The 19,585-nt window shown below is 47.1% G+C and overlaps 1 protein-coding gene and 1 pseudogene across 1 annotated transcript; both read left to right on the top strand.

Annotated features, from left to right (window-relative positions):
- The first annotated feature begins 117 nt into the window (after positions 1-117).
- LOC140222765 (uncharacterized) lies at positions 118-1,084 on the top strand (annotated as a pseudogene).
- Positions 1,085-8,635: 7,551 nt separating this feature from the next.
- LOC117854522 (uncharacterized) lies at positions 8,636-11,967 on the top strand. Its single transcript, XM_034736742.2, has 6 exons — positions 8,636-9,149; positions 9,257-9,672; positions 9,769-10,266; positions 10,672-11,046; positions 11,141-11,337; positions 11,461-11,967. Exons 1-6 carry the CDS (start codon positions 8,854-8,856, stop codon positions 11,707-11,709), a joined length of 2,031 nt encoding a protein of 676 aa, XP_034592633.1. The 5' UTR covers positions 8,636-8,853; the 3' UTR covers positions 11,710-11,967.
- Positions 11,968-19,585: the final 7,618 nt, after the last annotated feature.

Genomic DNA, 19,585 nt, shown 5'->3' with positions numbered 1-19,585 from the left:
TTCGGATGTTCTTTTGCTATACTTATTGTACCATTTACTTCATGTTATTGTAGGATGAATCAAAATAATTGTGATGAAGCTGGTGACGACATTACCGGTTTCAGCCGGGGTCTTCCAATGGCAGGCTTCTATGGAGGGTGGAACCTAGGGTTGCAACCATCTGCTCAGCAGTACCCATTTTTCCAGGGAGGGTGGACCGCAGCTCTGAACCAAGGGTTCATGCCACCCCATGCTCAAAATCAGCCTGTCGTTTCAACGGTCGAGAGTGTTCAGCCAGTAGTAATGAAAGAGAGTCAGGGTGATGGGGAAGGAGCATCGGTTGCAGCTGGTCGACGACGTAAGGTCGGACCTAGTCGCAGCAAGTTATCCAACTTCTCCCCAAAAGAAGATGTGTTCCTTGTGAAATCATGGTTGGAAATTAGCTATGACCCAATTATAAACACTGGGCAGAAGAAGGAGGGGTTCTGGGCTAGGATTACAAGCCAGTACAATAACAAGAGGGGTTCCTTTCCTGAGAGAAGTTTCAGATCGCTGCAAAGTCATTGGGAAACTATCAAGGCTGAAGCAAGTAAATTTGCAGGGCACATGGCAAATGTTCTTTGAGACAATCCGAGAGGGATGAGTGATGCAGATAAGGTGAGGGAGATGATCTGTTATTGGTATTTGGTTTCAATTACAGTTTGCTTCATAATTCTAACATTGTGTACCCTTTTTGCAGACCTCTTTAGCTCTATCTAACTTTGCAGACATCGAAGAATACCCTTTTATTTACATGCATTGCTGGGATTTGCTGAAGGACGAGCCTAAGTGGATGGAGCTCAACATTAGAGGGGCACGACCTGGAGATGACGATGCAATAGCCGATCACATTCTCACAGTCGATCGTGACCTGGAGACACCATCTTGTCAGTGCTCAGGGAGCAAGAGGCCTATGGGGAGGGATGCAACAAAAAGACAAGCTAAGAAATCAGCCTCTTCCTCCCCGTCAGATTCATCTCAGTATGTTTCAAAGTTGTAGGACCTGTCCATACAAAAAGATTTCAATGTGGCAAGAAGAAAATGCGAAGAAAGACTTTCGCTATGAGCAAATGGCAGCCATCGAGTCGCAGAGGTACGATGAGGTGCGCCAACACAATCAGCACATGGCAGCAATTGAGGAAGAGAAATTGCGGATCATGCGTAAGAAAGCTGACATACTACAAACACACGAGGAAGAGCGCATCCTCGGGATTGATCTTGACAAGTGTGCTTCGTGCCTCCGCATGTACTATGAAAAGAAACAACAAGAGATACTGAAGAACATTGGTGCCGACGGAGACGATAGTGTAGACCCTTAAACTAGTGTTGTAATGTGCTACTAGTTGCTGTGTACTAGCTGTGTTGTACTACTAGTTGCTGTGAACATTGATCCCATGTTGTTGTGTTGTACTACTAGTTGAGGCTACATTGAAGTGGTTGTGTTGTGCTAATAATTGTGAACCCATGTTGCTATGTTGTACTAATAATTGTGAACCCATGTATTAGTACTGTGTTGCATTAAGGATTGTTCAACTTACCAGGCTGCTATTCCTCTACAATTTTTGTTGTGTTATTACCTAGGATTGTACTGTGTTTCGTCATGACTGTTGCTGCCTGTCTGTATTACCCATTTCATCATTTAGCATCTATAGCCTTTCCTTACCTTTCCTATGCTGTTATGCTTTGTGAAAAGTCCAGTTGTTCTTTTGGAGATGATCATGGCATTCTGGCATTTCAGTTTACTCCAACTTTCATGGAATTCAGGTGCGTGAATGCCAAAGGGGTTGATGCTAGCGACTGTGACAAATTTGCCAAGTACTACAGGTCTCTTTGCCCTGGAGAATGGGTGAGTGCATTTTCTTGCCAAGTACTACAGGTCTCTTTGCCCTGGAGAATGGGTGAGTGCATTTTCTTACTGCTGCCATTGTTAACCATGCTTCCGGGGAACATATCTTTTTGAATGAAGTACTCCAAGTCTACTATTGTGCCTTCCATACCAGTGACAAGAACAAAGCTCAAGGCCTGCTGACAAACAACAAAATTCTGGAGCTTTGCAGAAGACTAGTTCTGGAGCTCAAGGCCTTCCATATCATTTTGGTGCTTAATTAAATTACAGGGTAGATTTCCTTTTGCGCACTCCTGTTTGAACTACATATGTACAAGACACAAATAGTTTAATGGAGTCCCTTATAGTCCTTCAACTATAGGAGTTCTGAGTGTTTCAAAATAAAATTTAATCTGTCAAATTAGCAATTAATTTCACCTCTATTATGTTAGCAGTCAGTCTTACACAATGTTACAGATTCAAGAATCCTTCCAATCTCAACTCATCAAAACAAGCTGAAGTATAGTATTGGCTTGATTGACTTATACAATGAACATAAAAATAGTACAGCGGTATAATTTCAGGTAAGATAGGTTACAAGGGCAACTCTTGAGGAAGCAAGTAACAAGATTCAAAGGGAAATCAATGTGAGCTCTAATGTGCTAATGAATACTTGAGCACCAAAAATAGCAGATTTTTTTCTCTGGTTTTTAAACAGCTGTTTCTGCAGAAGTTTTCAGAAGTACCTTGTCTGCATACTTATTCACCAATGAAGGTAGATCAGATTTAGGAGTACATCTTCCAAACAAAGAGCAATAATTTTTTCTTCGGGTTTTAAGGGGAAAGTGATGCAAGTTACAGATAGACCCTCAGCCTGATTCTTCGATTCAACCTAAGGCTCGGGGGCTACTCCATATGGAGTGCAACTTTCATCACACTTCCATATAACATAAAAAGATGAAAATTACAAGTTCAAAAAGGGCTTGAGCACATTCGATCCTTATGGCAATTTTGGGCACCTTTGAAGATCTAACCAGATGAAGTACTCGAGGGGTATCAAGAGTAGTCGGTGGAGACTTCAAAAGTACTAAGTTCTGCTATATTTGGCTAAAAAGTACTCAGGGGCTTGTCGTATATACATCTATGGGCCCGCCATGAGATTTGGACAGTCCCAAATATGGGGCTGGACACCGAGACGCATCTGATATGGAGACCATGACGCAGGGCGGTGTAGTCTACATGGAAAGATAGGATCTAGTCGAAGATTAGGAAAGTACTCGCTGTAATAAGAGTAGAACTCCTCTAGTCGTATCCGACTAGTATTCTTGTAAATCAACCGACCTGTAACCCTGCCCCCGACTATATAAGGCGAGGCATGGACCCCCTCCAAAGCAATTCAATCCAACCAACACACAGGACGTAGGGTATTACGCTATTCAGCAGCCCGAACCTGTCTAAACCGTGTGTCTGCGTTTACCTTCGAGTTCCTGATCTCGACGAGCCCCATCAACCAAAACACTACCTCGGGCACCCCCCTCGGTAGGTTACCGGGTTTAAACACAGTGGCTATCTAGCTAGCAAACTTGCGACTACTCCTTGAGACAAGGATTAAAAAATAATAATTTAGATATAAATATTATACAAAGGATTGTGGAAACAGATACACAGTTTGAATGTATATCTTAGCTGCTACTGATTTTTCTTTTAAATGTGAGCGTCATCCTTGACACATATAATCATAACTTTTGTTAAACTTCCACCAATACGACCCTTATGATTATTTAGATCAATAGAAATGTGGAAAACAATGGGCACTATTTTTCCAAAAATACCCTTGCATAATATATATAATAATCTACTTAATATTTTTAATAAACGTATTATATGTTATATTATGTACATATAGTAGAATTTGGAGACTAATCATAATGTGGACAATACGCAAAATAGGCTGGAACGAAGGCGTTGGCTGCTCTCTGTTTGGGCCACATGGTTATGCTGGAACAATGTTGCTTTTAATAATAAATCTACGTTTAACCTCCTTTTTACAGCAACTTTTTAAGGGTACACATACTGGCTAAGGTACTTAGTTATTGTTGCAGAAAGAGTAAAAAGGACACAACATCACGGAGGTGAGCCATGCAGTGGAGGTGGTGGCCATGGAGCTTTTCACATTAAGAATGGATTGCGGTCTAATCATAGGCAATGTGGTTGATGACACGTGTAGTCTCTTTATTTTTTTGCTTTCTCCATTGCAGCATGACATAATATGATGATGTAATACATAACAGGGGCCAAATACACTGTATGATGCAAAACACCCTGAATGCTCTTTTATCTAAAAAATATAGAGAAGATGTGCACATTAGATCACAAAGCATCCATATAGATTTAAGATTTAAAGGTACGTACACCCATCATGTTATGCATAAATAGGAAATTTATACCGTATAGAGGAAGGAACTTCGAAAGCAAACACTCGCAAAAAAAAAAAAATTCAGAAAGCACAAACATCTCTTTCATGGATAGTCGAGTTTAGAGTTTTGAGGATCCAATGCTACATGTTACACATACAGTCGTGGTATTCATAGATAAGAAAAACACTGTAAAATGCTATTAACGATTAAATTAATTTGGTAACGTATTCAAAGTTTGCTTGCAGCTGTCGGTTTGATTAGAATTGACTAGTTTAGGTTTTTCTTAAGCACGAGTCCTAAGTCCTGCATAAGGCTAACATTATTTCTTTTTGGAGAAAACCAGTACGGAAAGGCATAGGGAGAATAAACATAACAAACTGGGATTTCTCTCCCACAACATTTCACATCCATTTGCATCCCAAAGTTGCTTTGAAAACAGTCAATTCACGTAACCTGTATGACTGGACAAACTAGCCCATGGTTTGGGGCTAGAGTTTATGGTCCTACATATATTTCCAGTTAACAAGTACTAGAACAAGCTAGGCTTATGGTCAACTATATATCTAGGCTTCAATTCTGCATAAATTTCTCATAATCTTCCTTTGATTAAGTGTTTGTATAGTACTCTGAAACTGTAGATATATTTTTTTTTGGTAGTTCTGTATATGTTCCCAAGACTGGATATGTTCTCATTCATTTATAGACCGGACCATAGATAGCAAAACTTACTGAAAATATATAAATAAAAAATGACCTAGCTCGACACATCTGTATTGCAATGCGACATATAAAATGTGGGAGCACAAAGAGAGGAACCATCAGATAATTAAATCAAAGACTTCTAGACCCAAGTTTATTTAAAGCAAACCATGCACAGTGCGCAAACCTGCAACCGCTCGAGAATCTAGAGCTGGATCGAGAATGTGACTGACTCGCTCTACGTACACACGTCTAGTGGATGGCAATTGCTAGCTAAGCCATGACATAAGCCTGACCAATATGGCAATATGGCATTTGATTAGGGAGCCCCCGGAGCTTCGTGCATTGCACCCGGCGCTCCCGCCCGGGCGGTACTCTGGTTTTAGCAACCCACTTGGTGATTCTTTACCGTCGCTGATTAGATTAGCGAGGGCGCGTGGTCTCCACGGGGTCTGGGGCGTCATGGCATGGCAGCATATGCAGCTCCCCTCGATCGGCTTAATCTTTTGATCGATTCGATCGAGCTGGCAGTGTGTTCGAGGCACGGTTCAAATCGATAAGCTTGACCAAAATAATTTGAGAGTAGTTTAGATCAAGGTCGTCTAAAAACTACCCATAATATTCATTTCAAGATTCAAATTGAATATAAATAGAGTGTTTGGAGGTAATGAATAGAGTTTGTCCATACCGGATATATATGGATAAACTCTATTTATTACCTCCAAACACCCCTGAGGTCGGAGATTCACTAAACATTGCCTTGCAGAGAATATTTCAAATGGTTTAGCCTATATCAAATTGTTTTTGGTCAAGCTTGTCGATTTGGACCGTGCCTTAAACACATTGCTGGCTCGACCGAATTGAAATATTAAACCAATCGATGAGCTGCATATTCGGCAAAGGCACGCCCAAGATGATGGTATAAATAATAGCTGGCTACTAAGGTTTATTTATGCTTATTAATTAGAAAGTGGAAATTTTCCCAATTCAAGTAAATATTGAGTTAGTTATTTGCTGTGAAATATTCATATGCAGTGCATCTATATGGATTTCTTTTACGTTTTTATTAGGACGAGACTTGATTTTATATATAAAAAATCCTATATATAAGAGTCGTATTACACATGAAACTTCTGTGTTCTACAGGTCGAAGCTTAAAAAATAGGAGTAATTAGATCCGTACCACTACAGTTTCACTCATTTTGAAATATGATATTACAACTTTCAAAGTCCCAAAATATGTCATCGTGATTTCTTTTTCTTGGACATGCCACTATGTAATTTTTTTTACCAAATTACCCTCATTTTGTGTGCATGCATTTGAGGGGGAAAGGGGAAGAGGACAGCAAGGGCGATTTGGTCCAAAATTATTCAAAATGACATATTCACAATTAATCGATAGAGTTGCAGTAACATTGAGCTAATGAAACCTTAAAAATGGTTTATCTGATAAATTTTGCCATTCATATTTTTCTCTATCCCAAGCAGCAGCAGAGCTGAATTAGAAAATGTACTCATCAGACAAAACTTTGTCCTCCACATTTTATGGGACTCATCGCGCACGAATCTCCCAGTCTAAAGGGCAGATTCCTGGCCCAGGTCATGTGATCGCTAGATGCATATGCATTGCACCTAGCTTGGGAATGTACCAATGGCGAGCAATTGGGCACCAATTGTATGTGTGGACCGAAAAGGATTCCAAGGCACTTGCCATAAGCTCTTCTTTTAGGGACAAGTTGTTCTAAACTTGTGTGCTGTTTGCAATCTGCATCTCATCTCATCGAGGCTGCATTGTGGTTAGCAGAGTTGGGTGTAATCTAACTTTAATTCTCCTAGCCATTGGGTTTTTAAAAGGTGAGAAAATGGTTGGTCCTGACGCCTTCTAGTAGGGACTCTAAACTTTTTAACCGGGTGTGTTGGCACTTTCTTCTTGTTGTATGCTTACTTTATTCCAAATGGTCCATTGGTTACGGCGGAAAGTTTACCATGACCATGGGCTGTCACCACGGTCAGAAACCGAGCTATGAAAGCTCTAGACTCTAGCTGCTGCTATAGATGAACTGGTTTGCGAACAGGAGAGCACGCATGCATATGCTTACATGTGTTCGACATTCACGGTGCCAGCTCCAGCGTGTTTCCCTTTGGCTGTTCAACAACACGGTAGTTGCTGATTTGCTGAAGGCATCTTTGATCGCACAGGCCACAGCCCACAGGGTTCAGCAGACTTCAGTCAGAGCTTACCAAAAAAAAAAAAAACACGACGTGCGGGCAAACTGAAGCCCCGGCCCACATAAATATTTGACTAGTTAGGCCTAAAACCAACAATTGGGCCCAATAATGGCCGAGATTTGCCTTTCCCTCTTTATAGCTGACGCTGCATGGATCTATACGACAGTGGGCTGGGCCGTCCACATGTTAGGCTATACCTAGGATCCATAGGCCCTCTTCTTATGAATTTGCAGGGGGAAAAGTCCAACTATCGCAAAAGGTCTTCCAAGTATTGATACCATTTATATTCTTCTTTGACTAGGTTGACCCTGATTTTGCTTAGGAAAAAATTGAAATACTTCGAGTATAGCCAAAGTCTAAATAATCCCTTAAAGTATTTTTTTCAATATACCTCCTAAATTATGGTATTTAGTTCAATTTACCCTTAACGTAATTTGATTTTTTTTCCTTCATACACAAGTTGAATTTCAATTTAAAATTTGGCAGAATAGTAGTAGACACGATGATGCATGTAAGAAAAAATATATTATGGATTTTCATTTTATTTTTGTATAATTTTGTATCCCAATAATTAATTTATTATTAAATGTCAAAACCTATCAAAATAGTGATAAAAAATTCATGATGGATTTTTGTAAAAATGTGTTACGATATATGCTATCATATTCCGAAATTTTAACTTAAAACTCCACATGTGCATGGAGAAACAAAAAAGATAAATTGTGTTAGGGGATAAATTGAACCAAATGGTATAGTTTAGGGGGTAAATTGAACCAAGAAATAGTTTAGGGGTATCCAGAATTTGGGGGTAATTGAAACTTTTCCATATAAGAAAAAAGTCCAAATTAAGGGATGAAATTTATTTCAACTTCTAATAGACACACGCAGTGGTTATGGAAGCTGCTAGATTTCAGTAAGGCAAAGCTTCCCCTCTCCTTGGCATGGGACCAACATGACCAAGATACCCCCCATGCGCCAGGTTCCTAGGATGGCTAGCTCTGCTTCCTGAAATGGGCACCGTGCTAGATTTGTTCTTTGACCTCCAAGCCTGCAAGCACCTGGTTACATTATACACACCAAACGAAACCAAAGACAAAAGATAGATGCTGGTGGCATAATAATCAATCAAAGCGCGCAGATGTCGATCATGATCGCATTATACCAAAACCCCAGGCGATGAAACGCATATCGCATATGGGCTTACCTCATAATGCAAGTCACTTGACCCAGGGCCTGTCTGCTGGCTGCTGCCCTCCATCACCACCTCTCTCATCACCCAAATAGTTTACCGGATCTCGCTTTTCTATACTAAGAAGAAGAAGATCGCTTCCTTCCGGCTTTTCTCACGTCATTTTCTCGTCTTTATATCACATTGGGGCCCATGCATGCGCCATGCCCATCTCCCTCCCTTTCGCCTCCAGCTTTATCGAACACTATAAGCTTTGTGTTCCCCCGTCGAAACCATTTGCTAGCCAGCGAGAGCCCATCGATAATCTCTCTCCATCGTCATCTCGCACCGCCACCTTTCTTCTCGAACAGAGCACGCGGGAGCGGCTCGTCGCCTGCGTGTGCGACATCGCCGGTTGGGCTCCGTGTCCGATCCGTCTCTTTAGCCAGAACCAGAGCTTCCTGACCCCAGCGCCTCTCTAGAAGAATCCTCGGTAGATGCGCAATGCGAGCGGCAGCTTCTGGTGCTCCCCTGTGGCGGTGCTGCAGCAAGTGCTTGGCACGCAGGCTGCTCCTCATGGCCTCGCCGGCCTGCACCTGATGCAGCGGATTGGTGCCGCTGCCGCTTCGCCCGGCGGCGATGGCGTGACGCCGCGGGTGCCGCCGCCTCTCCTCCTCCGCGCCCTCTCGTCGCTCAACCTCCTCTTGCTCCTCGGCTACCTCCTCCTCGTCCTCCTCGCCAAGCTCTTCGCGCGCCTGCACCTCAGGGCTGCCGCCGCCAAGGACCAGACAAGGTAACTGGCTGCACCTGCACGATCACCATTTCAGAGATCTCTGACATGTGCGTATGCATCAGGCGCTGACATTTTTGTTAATTTCTTTGTATGGACGCGTATGGTAGTTGGTACCATGGCTGCGACGACGACCACCGTGCGGAGGCGGCAGCCGACGCAGAGGACGACGTCGCCGCCGCGGACATCGTCGGAGGGCCGCGAGCGGACACGCTGTTCTGGTTCGACGAGGCCGTGTTCGAGGACACCGCCCTGCTGCTTGGCGACGAAGGAAGGGATCACCTGTACACTCCCACTGCCGCTGCACGTTGCTTGCAGCAGGTGGAGAGCACCTTTCCCATGGAGGAGGAATCTGCCCGCATCTCGCCGCGCAGCCAGGACCACCGTGTCGACGCTGAGGCGGCTGTGCCGAAGCGGCAGGTGCAGGAGGAGGTCAAGAGCATCGCCGCCGTCGATGTACCGACGGTCCCGGAACAGCGGAATGATGTTCAATTCGTCACATCACCGGAGAACGTCTCCATTGAAGGTAATATCCTTGATACTCTGCTTCTTATTCTGATCTTTATTCGTTTCAGGTTGATGACGTCTGACATTCCGTGTGCCACTGATTACCTGGTTGCAGGGAAGAAGGAAAGCGGCAGAGAAGACGACGCTCCCCGCGACACCGGCGATGACGACGGCCGTGACGAGCATGCGGCCGAGGATGACCATCAGCAGGCGAATTGCGTTTCTGAAGGGCAGCATGACGTCAAGCTGTTCGTGAACAGCCGCGCGGTGGCCGACACCAGGAAGCTCCTGCTGGAGGGCGTGGTGGCCGGCGGAGGAGGAGGAAAAGGAGGAGGAGGAGGAGGAGCGGCGCGGCTGCAGCAGGACGACGACAAGGACAGGAACGGGGACAGCAGCCGGTTCGGCGCGTCGACGCTGACGAGCGAGTCGACGTCTAAGAGCTCGGTGGAGTGGCAGAGCTCGACGGTGACCAAGGACTCGGAGACGGAGTACCCCTTCTCGTCGTCGTCCCGCCGGAGCTCCGCGCGGTGGGAGTCTTACACGCTCTTCCGCAAGTACGACGAGGACATGGTCTACTTCCACCGGGTCGGCGCACAGAAGCTCACCGAAACAGGTAGAGAAGCATTATTTCTTTTTCTTAAGAAAAAACTGTTCTTTTTTTCTTTATCTCTAGAAAAGTTAGCAAATTGATTTGATTTGTTCATACTAGATCAATACTAGTACTAAACATTCTCAGGGTATCATTACCACTCATTGCCTTAGACTAATTTTCTTGTCAAAAGCTTAAATGACGCGCAATTCCTGTAATCAGCAACGCTTTTGTCGACATGACGACATGTGGGCTCAGTCAAGAACATTATATTAACACATTTCGTGACACACACAGTCTAATCCTAGTATCCTACAATCCTAACTACTGTACTACTACTAAAACAGTTTGCTTTAATGTATTGCAATACTCGAAGCATGCTTTGCATCAATGCTGATGTGATTTATCAATCATTTGTTCCTCCTGCAGAGTCGTTCAGGTCGATCAAGTACCAGCCCCGTTCCATGTCGGAGCGGATCGTGCAGAAGCTGGCGCCGAAGCCGAGCGCCCCGATCGGGCTGCGGGACCCGTACCCTGACCTGGAGCGCGCGTACGTGGCGCAGGTGTGCCTCACCTGGGAGGCCCTCAATTGGAACTACACCAGCTTCCGGCGGCTCAACGGCGGCGACGGCAACATCGCGGCGCGGTGCTGCCCGGCGCGCGTCGCGCAGGAGTTCCAGCAGTTCCAGGTCCTGCTCCACCGCTTCATCGAGAACGAGCCCTACGAGCACGGCCGCCGCCCCGAGGTGTACGCCCGGATGAAGAACTCCACGCCCAAGCTGCTCCTGGTGCCCGAGTTCAGAGGTTATACATTGTATCTTTCAGTGTTTGATCGATTGTTCAGAAACGGCTACTGACGATAACTGTGATCGATCGATCGATCGATCGATGTGTGCAGATGAGGATGACGAGAAGGACGACCTGATATCGGCGGTGCAGTTCCTGCTGATACTGGAGGAGTCGATCAGGACGTTCATGACGTTCCTACGCGCCGACAAGAGGAGCCACTACGAGATGTTCAGGGAGATGGTGAAGAGGCGGTCGAGCGCCGTGGACCAGACTCTCGTCATCACCCTCAAGAAAGCCAACAAGAGAGTGAGTAGTAATCATCTGCATACATTAATTACAGTATTGCTGGCCAAAACCAATCCATGCATGTTCAAAGCAAATTTCAATCAAATTTTTATCGTTCTTGGTTGCACATGTACGATTCTTCAGAAGAAGAGCCGGCTCAAGGACCTGACGCGGCCGCGACGGTGCCTGAAGAGGACGAGGCTGCGGGAGGAGGAGGAGCTCTCCATCCTGCTGGGGCTGATCGACCTCAAGGTGGTGGCGCGGGTGCTGCGCATGCCGGAGATCACCGACCAGCAGCTGCACTGGTGCGAGGAGAAGATGAACAGGGTGCGCGTCGACCTGGAGGGGAAGATGCAGAGAGACCCTTCACCACTCTTCTACCCTGCACACTGACAGTGAACAAATCTTCCGGTTCCTCTTTCTTTTTCTTTTTCTTTTTTGCATGCATCTTCTTTTGTTGATGGTATGTAGCGATCGGCCAAAGATAAAGTTGCATTTGCGTAGACATGAGAATATGCATGGCACTTAGCCTCATCTGGTAGCACTGTATGTAAAAAGAGGTCAGAGAGCAGAGATGATGCTATTGTAAAGGCACATATATATTTTATATACATAGATAATAAATAAATAAATAAACAAATAAGACACCCACATCTAGAGTGTAGACAGGTATAGTAGAGTGACCGCGACGGGTCATGGGATGTACCAGTATTCATAGGCGTTCGCGACACGCCGCCCGTGCATTGCATGGAAAGCAAAAGCGCTGAGGTGGTAAAGATGGAGACAAGCAACGCTTTGGCGTCGTGCTTTCGCTTTGCTTTTCCACCCGTTTTTCTGCTTTACGGGGCCTTGGATCGGATCACACATGACAGTATGACAAAGGCACAGGATGATGTATGAGAGCTAGCAAAACCAAGTTAAAACGCCATGCTAGTAGTGTTGGTAACGTGGTTTGCCTCAATGTTTCTGGATAACCACATCATCCGTCGTTGTCTTCCTTTTTTTCTAAATACATGTGCTTTTGTGGATCCTATGTCATCCAGAAAAGCTCTCTTGCAAACTTATCTTCGTCCGCGTTTTGTTTGCCGATATAAAAGATAATGCACTAATTCACATTCCAAACATATCAAAGATCTTTTAGCCAAATATCATTTGGCTGCCAAGGAATGCACTTTATGAATCAAGACATACTTTTTTAGGAAAAACACATGCAACACGTATCATCACACCATATCCTAGGGGCTTCAATGTTTATTCGATGTTTGGTAAAAAAGAACTACTTATTCGGGACAGATTTGACTGCTTAGTGCCCAAAAAAGGTTTTAATAAAGGATTTCCTACTAGAAAAAAAAGAGATGGATTTGGTAGTAATCTTTATCTTCTCCTACATTTGTCTTTGCGCGGATAAACTCTTGCTGATTGCTACAATGTCACGTACATAAACATCAGGGACTGGTAAGTGAACGGATCCAAATGGAACATGCATACCATATGGTGCTCTTGCTTTTCGTAAAGAAGATATGCGTAGTCAGAAAGTGGTTCTCCACTGTAACAAGTCAAAAAGAAGTGGGAGGCATAAGCAGTTCTGATAAACAAAAGATACTATTTTGGCCGGGGTTGCAATTGCAACGATCGTTTGGTATGGGCCGAGCCCTAAGCCGCTCTGCTGATTTGATGCGCCGAAAGCCCACTAATACACACGGCAGCCCAAAAGGTCTTCTGGGCTGCTTCAATCATATATCACTGTACAGAATTAAGAAGTTCCCTTGGCTCAGCACACACCAAAAGAAAGGAAAAAGAAGTTCCCCTAAAAACAGAAATAAGAAACGGTTCCCCTCAGGCCTCCTTTGGATAGCGCAGGATTATTAAAATGTAGTGATAATAGGAAAGATGTAGGATTCGAGTTTGTTGTCAATTACTCCCTCCATCCCTAATTGTAGGTTATTTTAGCATTTCTACATTCATAGTTTTTTTTGCACCTATAATACACTATGTCCAGATACATAATGAAAGTTATGAATTTAGAAATGCTAAAATGACATAAAGAAAAGTTTCCAAGAGATTGGACTTCATGTTAGATTTCCTCCTAAATTTTCCATAGATTGAGGCATCTATAGGAATTTGTAGAATTCTTGTTGGATGTCCAATCCTTTGTTCCAAAAGGATACATAGGAAAATTTGCTATAGGAACCATATCCTACAAAATTCCTTCCTCCACTAATCCTTTGTTCTAAAGGGGCCCCTAAAAGTTTAGAAAAGAAGGTTTCCAAAAAAGAAGTAGGAAGATGAAGTTTGGTGAAACTAGATCGCGAACCCTATCTTAAGATCTGGTTCAATGAAGACCTTTTCAAAACAGTTTTTTTAGACAAATGGAAAACAACAGTCCAGCTTCAGCGTCCATGGTAGTTTGCAATACTACAAGAATTGAGAGTGTAATAAAGTTTTCAATGGAGCAAATGGAAGCATAGCAAGAAAACACACATATGTATTATAAGAGAGGGATAAACATGGAGGAAACATTTCCAAAAGGTTCAAAGAAAAAAGGCTGCTGCACTAAGGGAAAAAGCAAAAAGGAACAACAGCCAGAGCAGCTGACAACACCACTAAGGGCTCGTTTGGCATGGCTGTGGTTGTGGCTGAAACGGCTCTAACTGTGGCTCCTCTGGTGGAGCAGATTCTCTGGTGGAGCTGAAGTCGTTCTGAAAAGTGTTTGGCAAAACGGCTTCTCCTGTATTTTCACGAATGGATGTAAGAGGTCAAATGTCCTATATGCCCTTAGCTATGTGGATTGTTTGAATAGATAAATTGAATGTTTAACATTAGTTTATAATTTAAGTTCATTAGAAATTTAAAAAATAAATTAAAGGAATTATTATTTAAGCAATAATTAGTGTGTCTTGTAATTACAAAAGTAGGCATAATCCTTATATAGCATGCAACCATACGAGCTAACCATGCAACCAATATACCCTTACTGATTTGATTTGGTTCTACAAATGAGTTTGATAGATTCCTTTAATTTATAATGTGATTTCATGTGAAATGGAAAAGATTAGCAAATAGATTAATGAATATCATTATAAATTGAATTTTTAATTTATTTTCATTTAAATATGTTACCCTTTTATTTTTATTTTTTTTCCACATCATCATTTTCCTTTTTTTTCACCGTCTCTTTTTTCCTTTCCTTTTTCACCCTATCTTTTCACCGGCCTTATCCTTTCCCTGTCAACAAGCTAGCTGCTTCCTTCGTTCACCAGTTCATCGTCCCCAATCTCCATCCTTATCCACTCAACGGCAGCGGCGCTCCTATCTGACGGCTTGCATCACTCTAGGCTCCACCACCGACTGCTTCGTCCCCGGCGCGTTGCACCGCCCCCGTATCGTTCCCCTGCGGCATCTCTCCGAGCTCTGACCAGTCACCCTACCTTCTGCCAATCCGGATGCCCCATCTCCTGCTCCATGCCCGCCGCTACGCAGCTCTCCGAGCTCCGGCCAGTCACGCCGCTCTCCTGCTGCTCTGGCCACACCGCGCAACACCCCATCTCTCTACTCCATCTCTGTAGTTGCTGCCACCCTCGCTTCCATGAGCGTGCCATCGCCCTTCCCCGCTGGTGTGGGCTGCTGCTACTTTTCTCATGGATGAGCCATCGATGAGCATCGTCAGGGCACGGCAAGGGGAGGTGAGGATGAAGCTGGGGGCAGCCACTTTTTTTGACTCCCTCTCCATCGAATGGCTCAAGCTTGCCGTTTAGTACAGCTTTGAAAGGAGCCATCGAAGGAGCCTGACGGGTCCATAGATCCAGGGTCCCCAATGGGCCTGCTTTTCCACAATACCTGGAACTTTGGGAGTCTGGACTTCACCGCCGATCAGCTCGGTGTACTTCGCCTCCACGAGGAGGCGCCTGTCCCGGCGTCCCCATGAGGAGCACCCTCCATGGACCCCGGGCCACTCAACGACCTCGACGTCGAGGCGCTCGTACTCCGCCTCGAGTCCATGTTGGGCTCGAACCCCACGATGAGTGACGTAGACATCGTCCTATACTCACTGTTCAACACTTTCCGCCAGCTCTCCGGAGGGACCCCGCTGTCTCCGCCGCGCTTGCCACGCGGCCGGTTCCCTACGGCCTCGCGTCCCCCGTGAAAGCAGACGCGCGGGGGCTTTGGAGGGCCATGACGCCGCCCCCTCTCATGTCCGAGTTCGTGGGGATGATGGGCTACCCCCCCCCCCCCCACCTCCTTCCACGACCTCTGCGACGAAGAGGTCGAAAGCGACGGCTCCAGCATCGACGACTCGCAGTGCGCTATGGCGGATGCCCTGGGGCAGCCATCGGAGGTGGTGGAGTCCTAGCAGACTCACACCCCCCTCCCGGACCCTCATGAGGAGGCCCTAGCGCGTGCGCAGGCGCATGGCAATGAGCTGTGACAGCGGCGGCAGAGCTAGCAGCCACCCGCGCCGGCACACCCTGCAGAGCGCTCTGAGCCGCACTCCTGCAACCCGGCAAGCGGTGCTCGAGGCCGCGCCCACCAGGTCCAGCGCAACATCCTAGCCAGAGGAGGTGATTCCCCTCAGTTTGCCTGGGTCGTCCAGAACATCGCTACTGCAGTAATACTACTATGCAGCCTATCCGAGCCCATCGACCCCCAGGAGCAGGCGATCTGCCGGAACCTCCGGGCACTGGTGGAGACCACCGCCGTCCAGTAGGTGGAGAGCTTCGCGTCACAACAGCGGCACGCAGCCTCTTGCCCGACCGGGGTATTGGGCCGCACCAGTCAAATCGCTCCGTCCGACCACCATAGCAACCGCCTCGAGCGAGGCAGGGCGCCGTGGTCGCGTCGCAGCTCGATCCGGCACCTGCTCCATGGCATCTGCACATCCGTGAGCAACTCGAGCCAAACCGTGACGCTCGCAGCGTCATCAACACTTGATGCCAGGCTCGGCACCATGCCGACGACCACCGAATGGTGGCGAGCGCAGGCGGCACGGGCCCCAGCCGACCCATCGAGGAGTACGAGGAGACGCACCCCAGGTGTGGCGGCCGACCGAGCGACCGGTACAGCGACCGAAGCCCCAGCTCGGATAGCCCGGGATCGCAGGCCTTTGGTCGCCGCATCCAGAAAGCGTCATTCCCACAGCGCTTCCAACTGCCCACCAACATCGCCAAGTACACCGGGAGACGAAACCCGGTGTATGGCTCAAAGACTTCCAGCTCGCCTGCCGAGCCGATGGAGCGGATGATGATTACTTCATCATCTAGTACCTCCCCATATGTGTAGAGGAGTTTGTCCGGGCATGGCTCGAATTTCTACCGCCCAACAACATCCACGACTGGGCGGGCCTAAAGAAGGTCTTCGTCGGGAACTTCCAAGGGATGTCCGTCCATCCCGGGAATTCTTGGGACATCAAGAGGTGCAAGCAGGAACCCAATGAGTCCCTGCGGGATTACATCCGCAGGTTCTCAAGGCAGTGCAACTCCCTTCCTGATGTCGTTGACGCAGATGTCATCATCACGTTCCTCTCCGGAACAACCTGCAAGACCCTCGTTCACAAGCTCGGCTGCCTAAAGCCCTGTACCACTCGTGACCTGCTCAACATCGCCACAAACCATGCCTCCGGCGAGGAGGCGGTCGAGGCGGTCTTCAGCGGCGGTCGGGACAAGGGCAAGGCCAAGCGTGAGGCGCCTACCGATTGAAGGACAACAATGACAACATCCTCACCAACTCATGGAACATTGAACAGTTACATCATTTCTTTCCCTAACTCAGTTTTTAACAGTCATTTCCATTCGACACTCGCTCCTACAACGCCCCACGGTACCACCCCCTCCTTACTTTCGTGCAATCACGCACTGTGCCCGAATGAAAGGGCATCCTGTTCCTCTGACTACCCTAACTAACTTTCGCTTCAGCGTTCCGACCGATCAAACCCCGCCACGACCTACGGTTATGAGCAGCTGAGCCTCACGGGCCATGCCCGGGTTCTAAAAGGTTCATCCTACAGTCAACGGGCAGGTTTGAAAGAAAAGGGCAAAAAGTAGATTTACTTAAGGGCAAAAATGAGGATGGGCGGGACAAGCTCCCCTTATGATTAATAGGATCACAAAGAAGTTAAACTATTCATTCATGGGCTCTCAGTCCCCTGCGAAATTCATTATAATACAAAGAACTAACTACTTCTATGGAATTCTACTACTACCCCCTAAGTCGCGTCGGATGGTGGTACGGTTGGCGTGGACGAAGACGCCTCAGTTGTGGTCGGGATGACGTTCTGCTCCGACTCGGTCTCCATCGCTTCATCAGGGCCAATGCCCTCTTGAACCACGCCTACGGCCCTCGCTGAGCGGCAAGCCTCCATCATCCACTGCGTGGTGGTATGCTCGGCGACCGCCTACGCGTGCAGCACCAAGCTCTCCCCCAACGCCTGGATCTCATCCGCACTCCACCCGTTGGCGTACCCTCCGCCTTCCTAGGTAGGGTTTGGGGGGGCACCGTCAGAATCTCCATCGAGGAGAGGCCAACGGGTCACCTGAGTCGGTCAGACGGCTCGGGCATCTGCCGAGAGACGAGTAAGGAGCAGTGGAATGCCACATGAAGTCTACACCAACCTCGTCACGAACAACGGATCCGGGTTCCACTCGGGCACGCCCGTTAGGAGCTCCCCGACCCCGTCACTCAAGCAGTCGAGGTAAGCAGCGTCAGCTTAACCCCTCCGGTTACAGAAACCGCGCATGGGGTGATGCCTAAAAACCCGACCGAGGTAATTTCACCAATCCTCCGTTTCCTTTCCCATTGCAACAGCATTCATTCATTCATTCATTCATTCATTCATCCATCCCATGCATGCATACATTCATCTCATACATATGGTCATTGCATTCCATTGCTTTGCGTTGCGTCACAAAGCAATAGTCGGCTCATTCGAAATGAGCCGCGACTGACCGAGGTTCGAAGGCCGATCCGCGAAGGACTCGAGGCTGCCTCATGTCAAACGGAGCCAGAGGAAAAGCATATTGTTATGTTCCAAATCTCGGTGAGGTTAATAAGGTGTTGTCTAAGACTTGGGCGAGGTAAAGACACAACGAAGTTGGGATTGCAGGCAAAATATCTTTTCATTCAACAGTGAACGTAAAATTTACAACGGGACAGGGCTCCCCTTTTATAGTGTCCCGGAGGGCATTTTACATTCCATGAACACCCTTACTCAACCATTACATTCCTAGAATATGTTTTACACGAAGGTCATTTGGAGGTCATGCTTCTCACGCCACCTGACAGCTCCGTGAATTGCGCTCTCATAAGGCTCCATGATTTCCGCCTTGACTGCTTCAATGCCGTCACACCACTTGACCTCGCGTCCAAAGCCATCACCTCGTACTTAGGATTAACTCAGCTTCGCGACTGAGATGCGCCTAGCTTTGCGTTCCACCCCCTGCTGCAAAGGTGCGGCCCTGCAAAGACAACAAACAACTTGGCACTCGCAATTAGCTTTAGGTGCCCGAAGTTTAAAGTGCTCGGTTCAAATAATGGTTAGTGCATCTTGGCTTTGGGCCAGACTTACTTCTCAGTGTTTCATTTTTCGTTCGAAGCAAAGGAGCTCCTCCCGAGGTTAAGTGTTTCATAGGGTTGCACTGGAAACACCGATTCAAGCAACGCTCGAGGATGAGCCCCAGCAGCCTCCGCCCGACCCGCTCAGAAGCGGACAGGGTCATGTCAACTTCTCGTTCGATCCTGACCTTGAGCCATGCCCACAGAATCTCCATCGAGGAGAGGCCAGCGAGCCACCCGAGTTGGTCGGACGGCTCGGGCATCTGCCGGGAGGCAGGTCAAGGAGCAGTGGAATGCCACATGAGGGCTATGCCAACCCTGTCACGAACGACGAACCCAGATTCCACTCGGACATACTCGTTAGGAGCTCACCGAGCCCGTCACTTGAGCCATCGAGGTAAGTGGCGTTAGCTCAACCCCTCCGGTTGCGGAAACCGTGAACGGGGTGACGCATGAAAAGATGCGATCGACCCCGACAGAGCCCAACGGGGCTTAGGGGCTCGGGCTGATAGATCCTGACTCGGGAGTCCAACCGATGACACAGGTCGCGGTCGCGAACCCACACGAGGAAACGCCCCGACTCGCGATGAGGACTGTCTCATACAAACCGGTGGAGGCGCACAAGTCCGCGACTCTGGAAAAAGTAAGAAAGTACTCAACTCCGACCGACTCCCCAGTCGATTGTAGGCTCGGGGGCTAGGCATCTGTATCTACTCAGCGCGCC

The sequence above is a fragment of the Setaria viridis genome, chromosome 5, assembly GCF_005286985.2.
Source record: "Setaria viridis chromosome 5, Setaria_viridis_v4.0, whole genome shotgun sequence".
In the NCBI taxonomy this organism is placed as follows: domain Eukaryota; kingdom Viridiplantae; phylum Streptophyta; class Magnoliopsida; order Poales; family Poaceae; genus Setaria; species Setaria viridis.
Note: the sequence above shows the minus strand (reverse complement) of the source record. Positions and strands in the feature narration are given on the sequence as shown.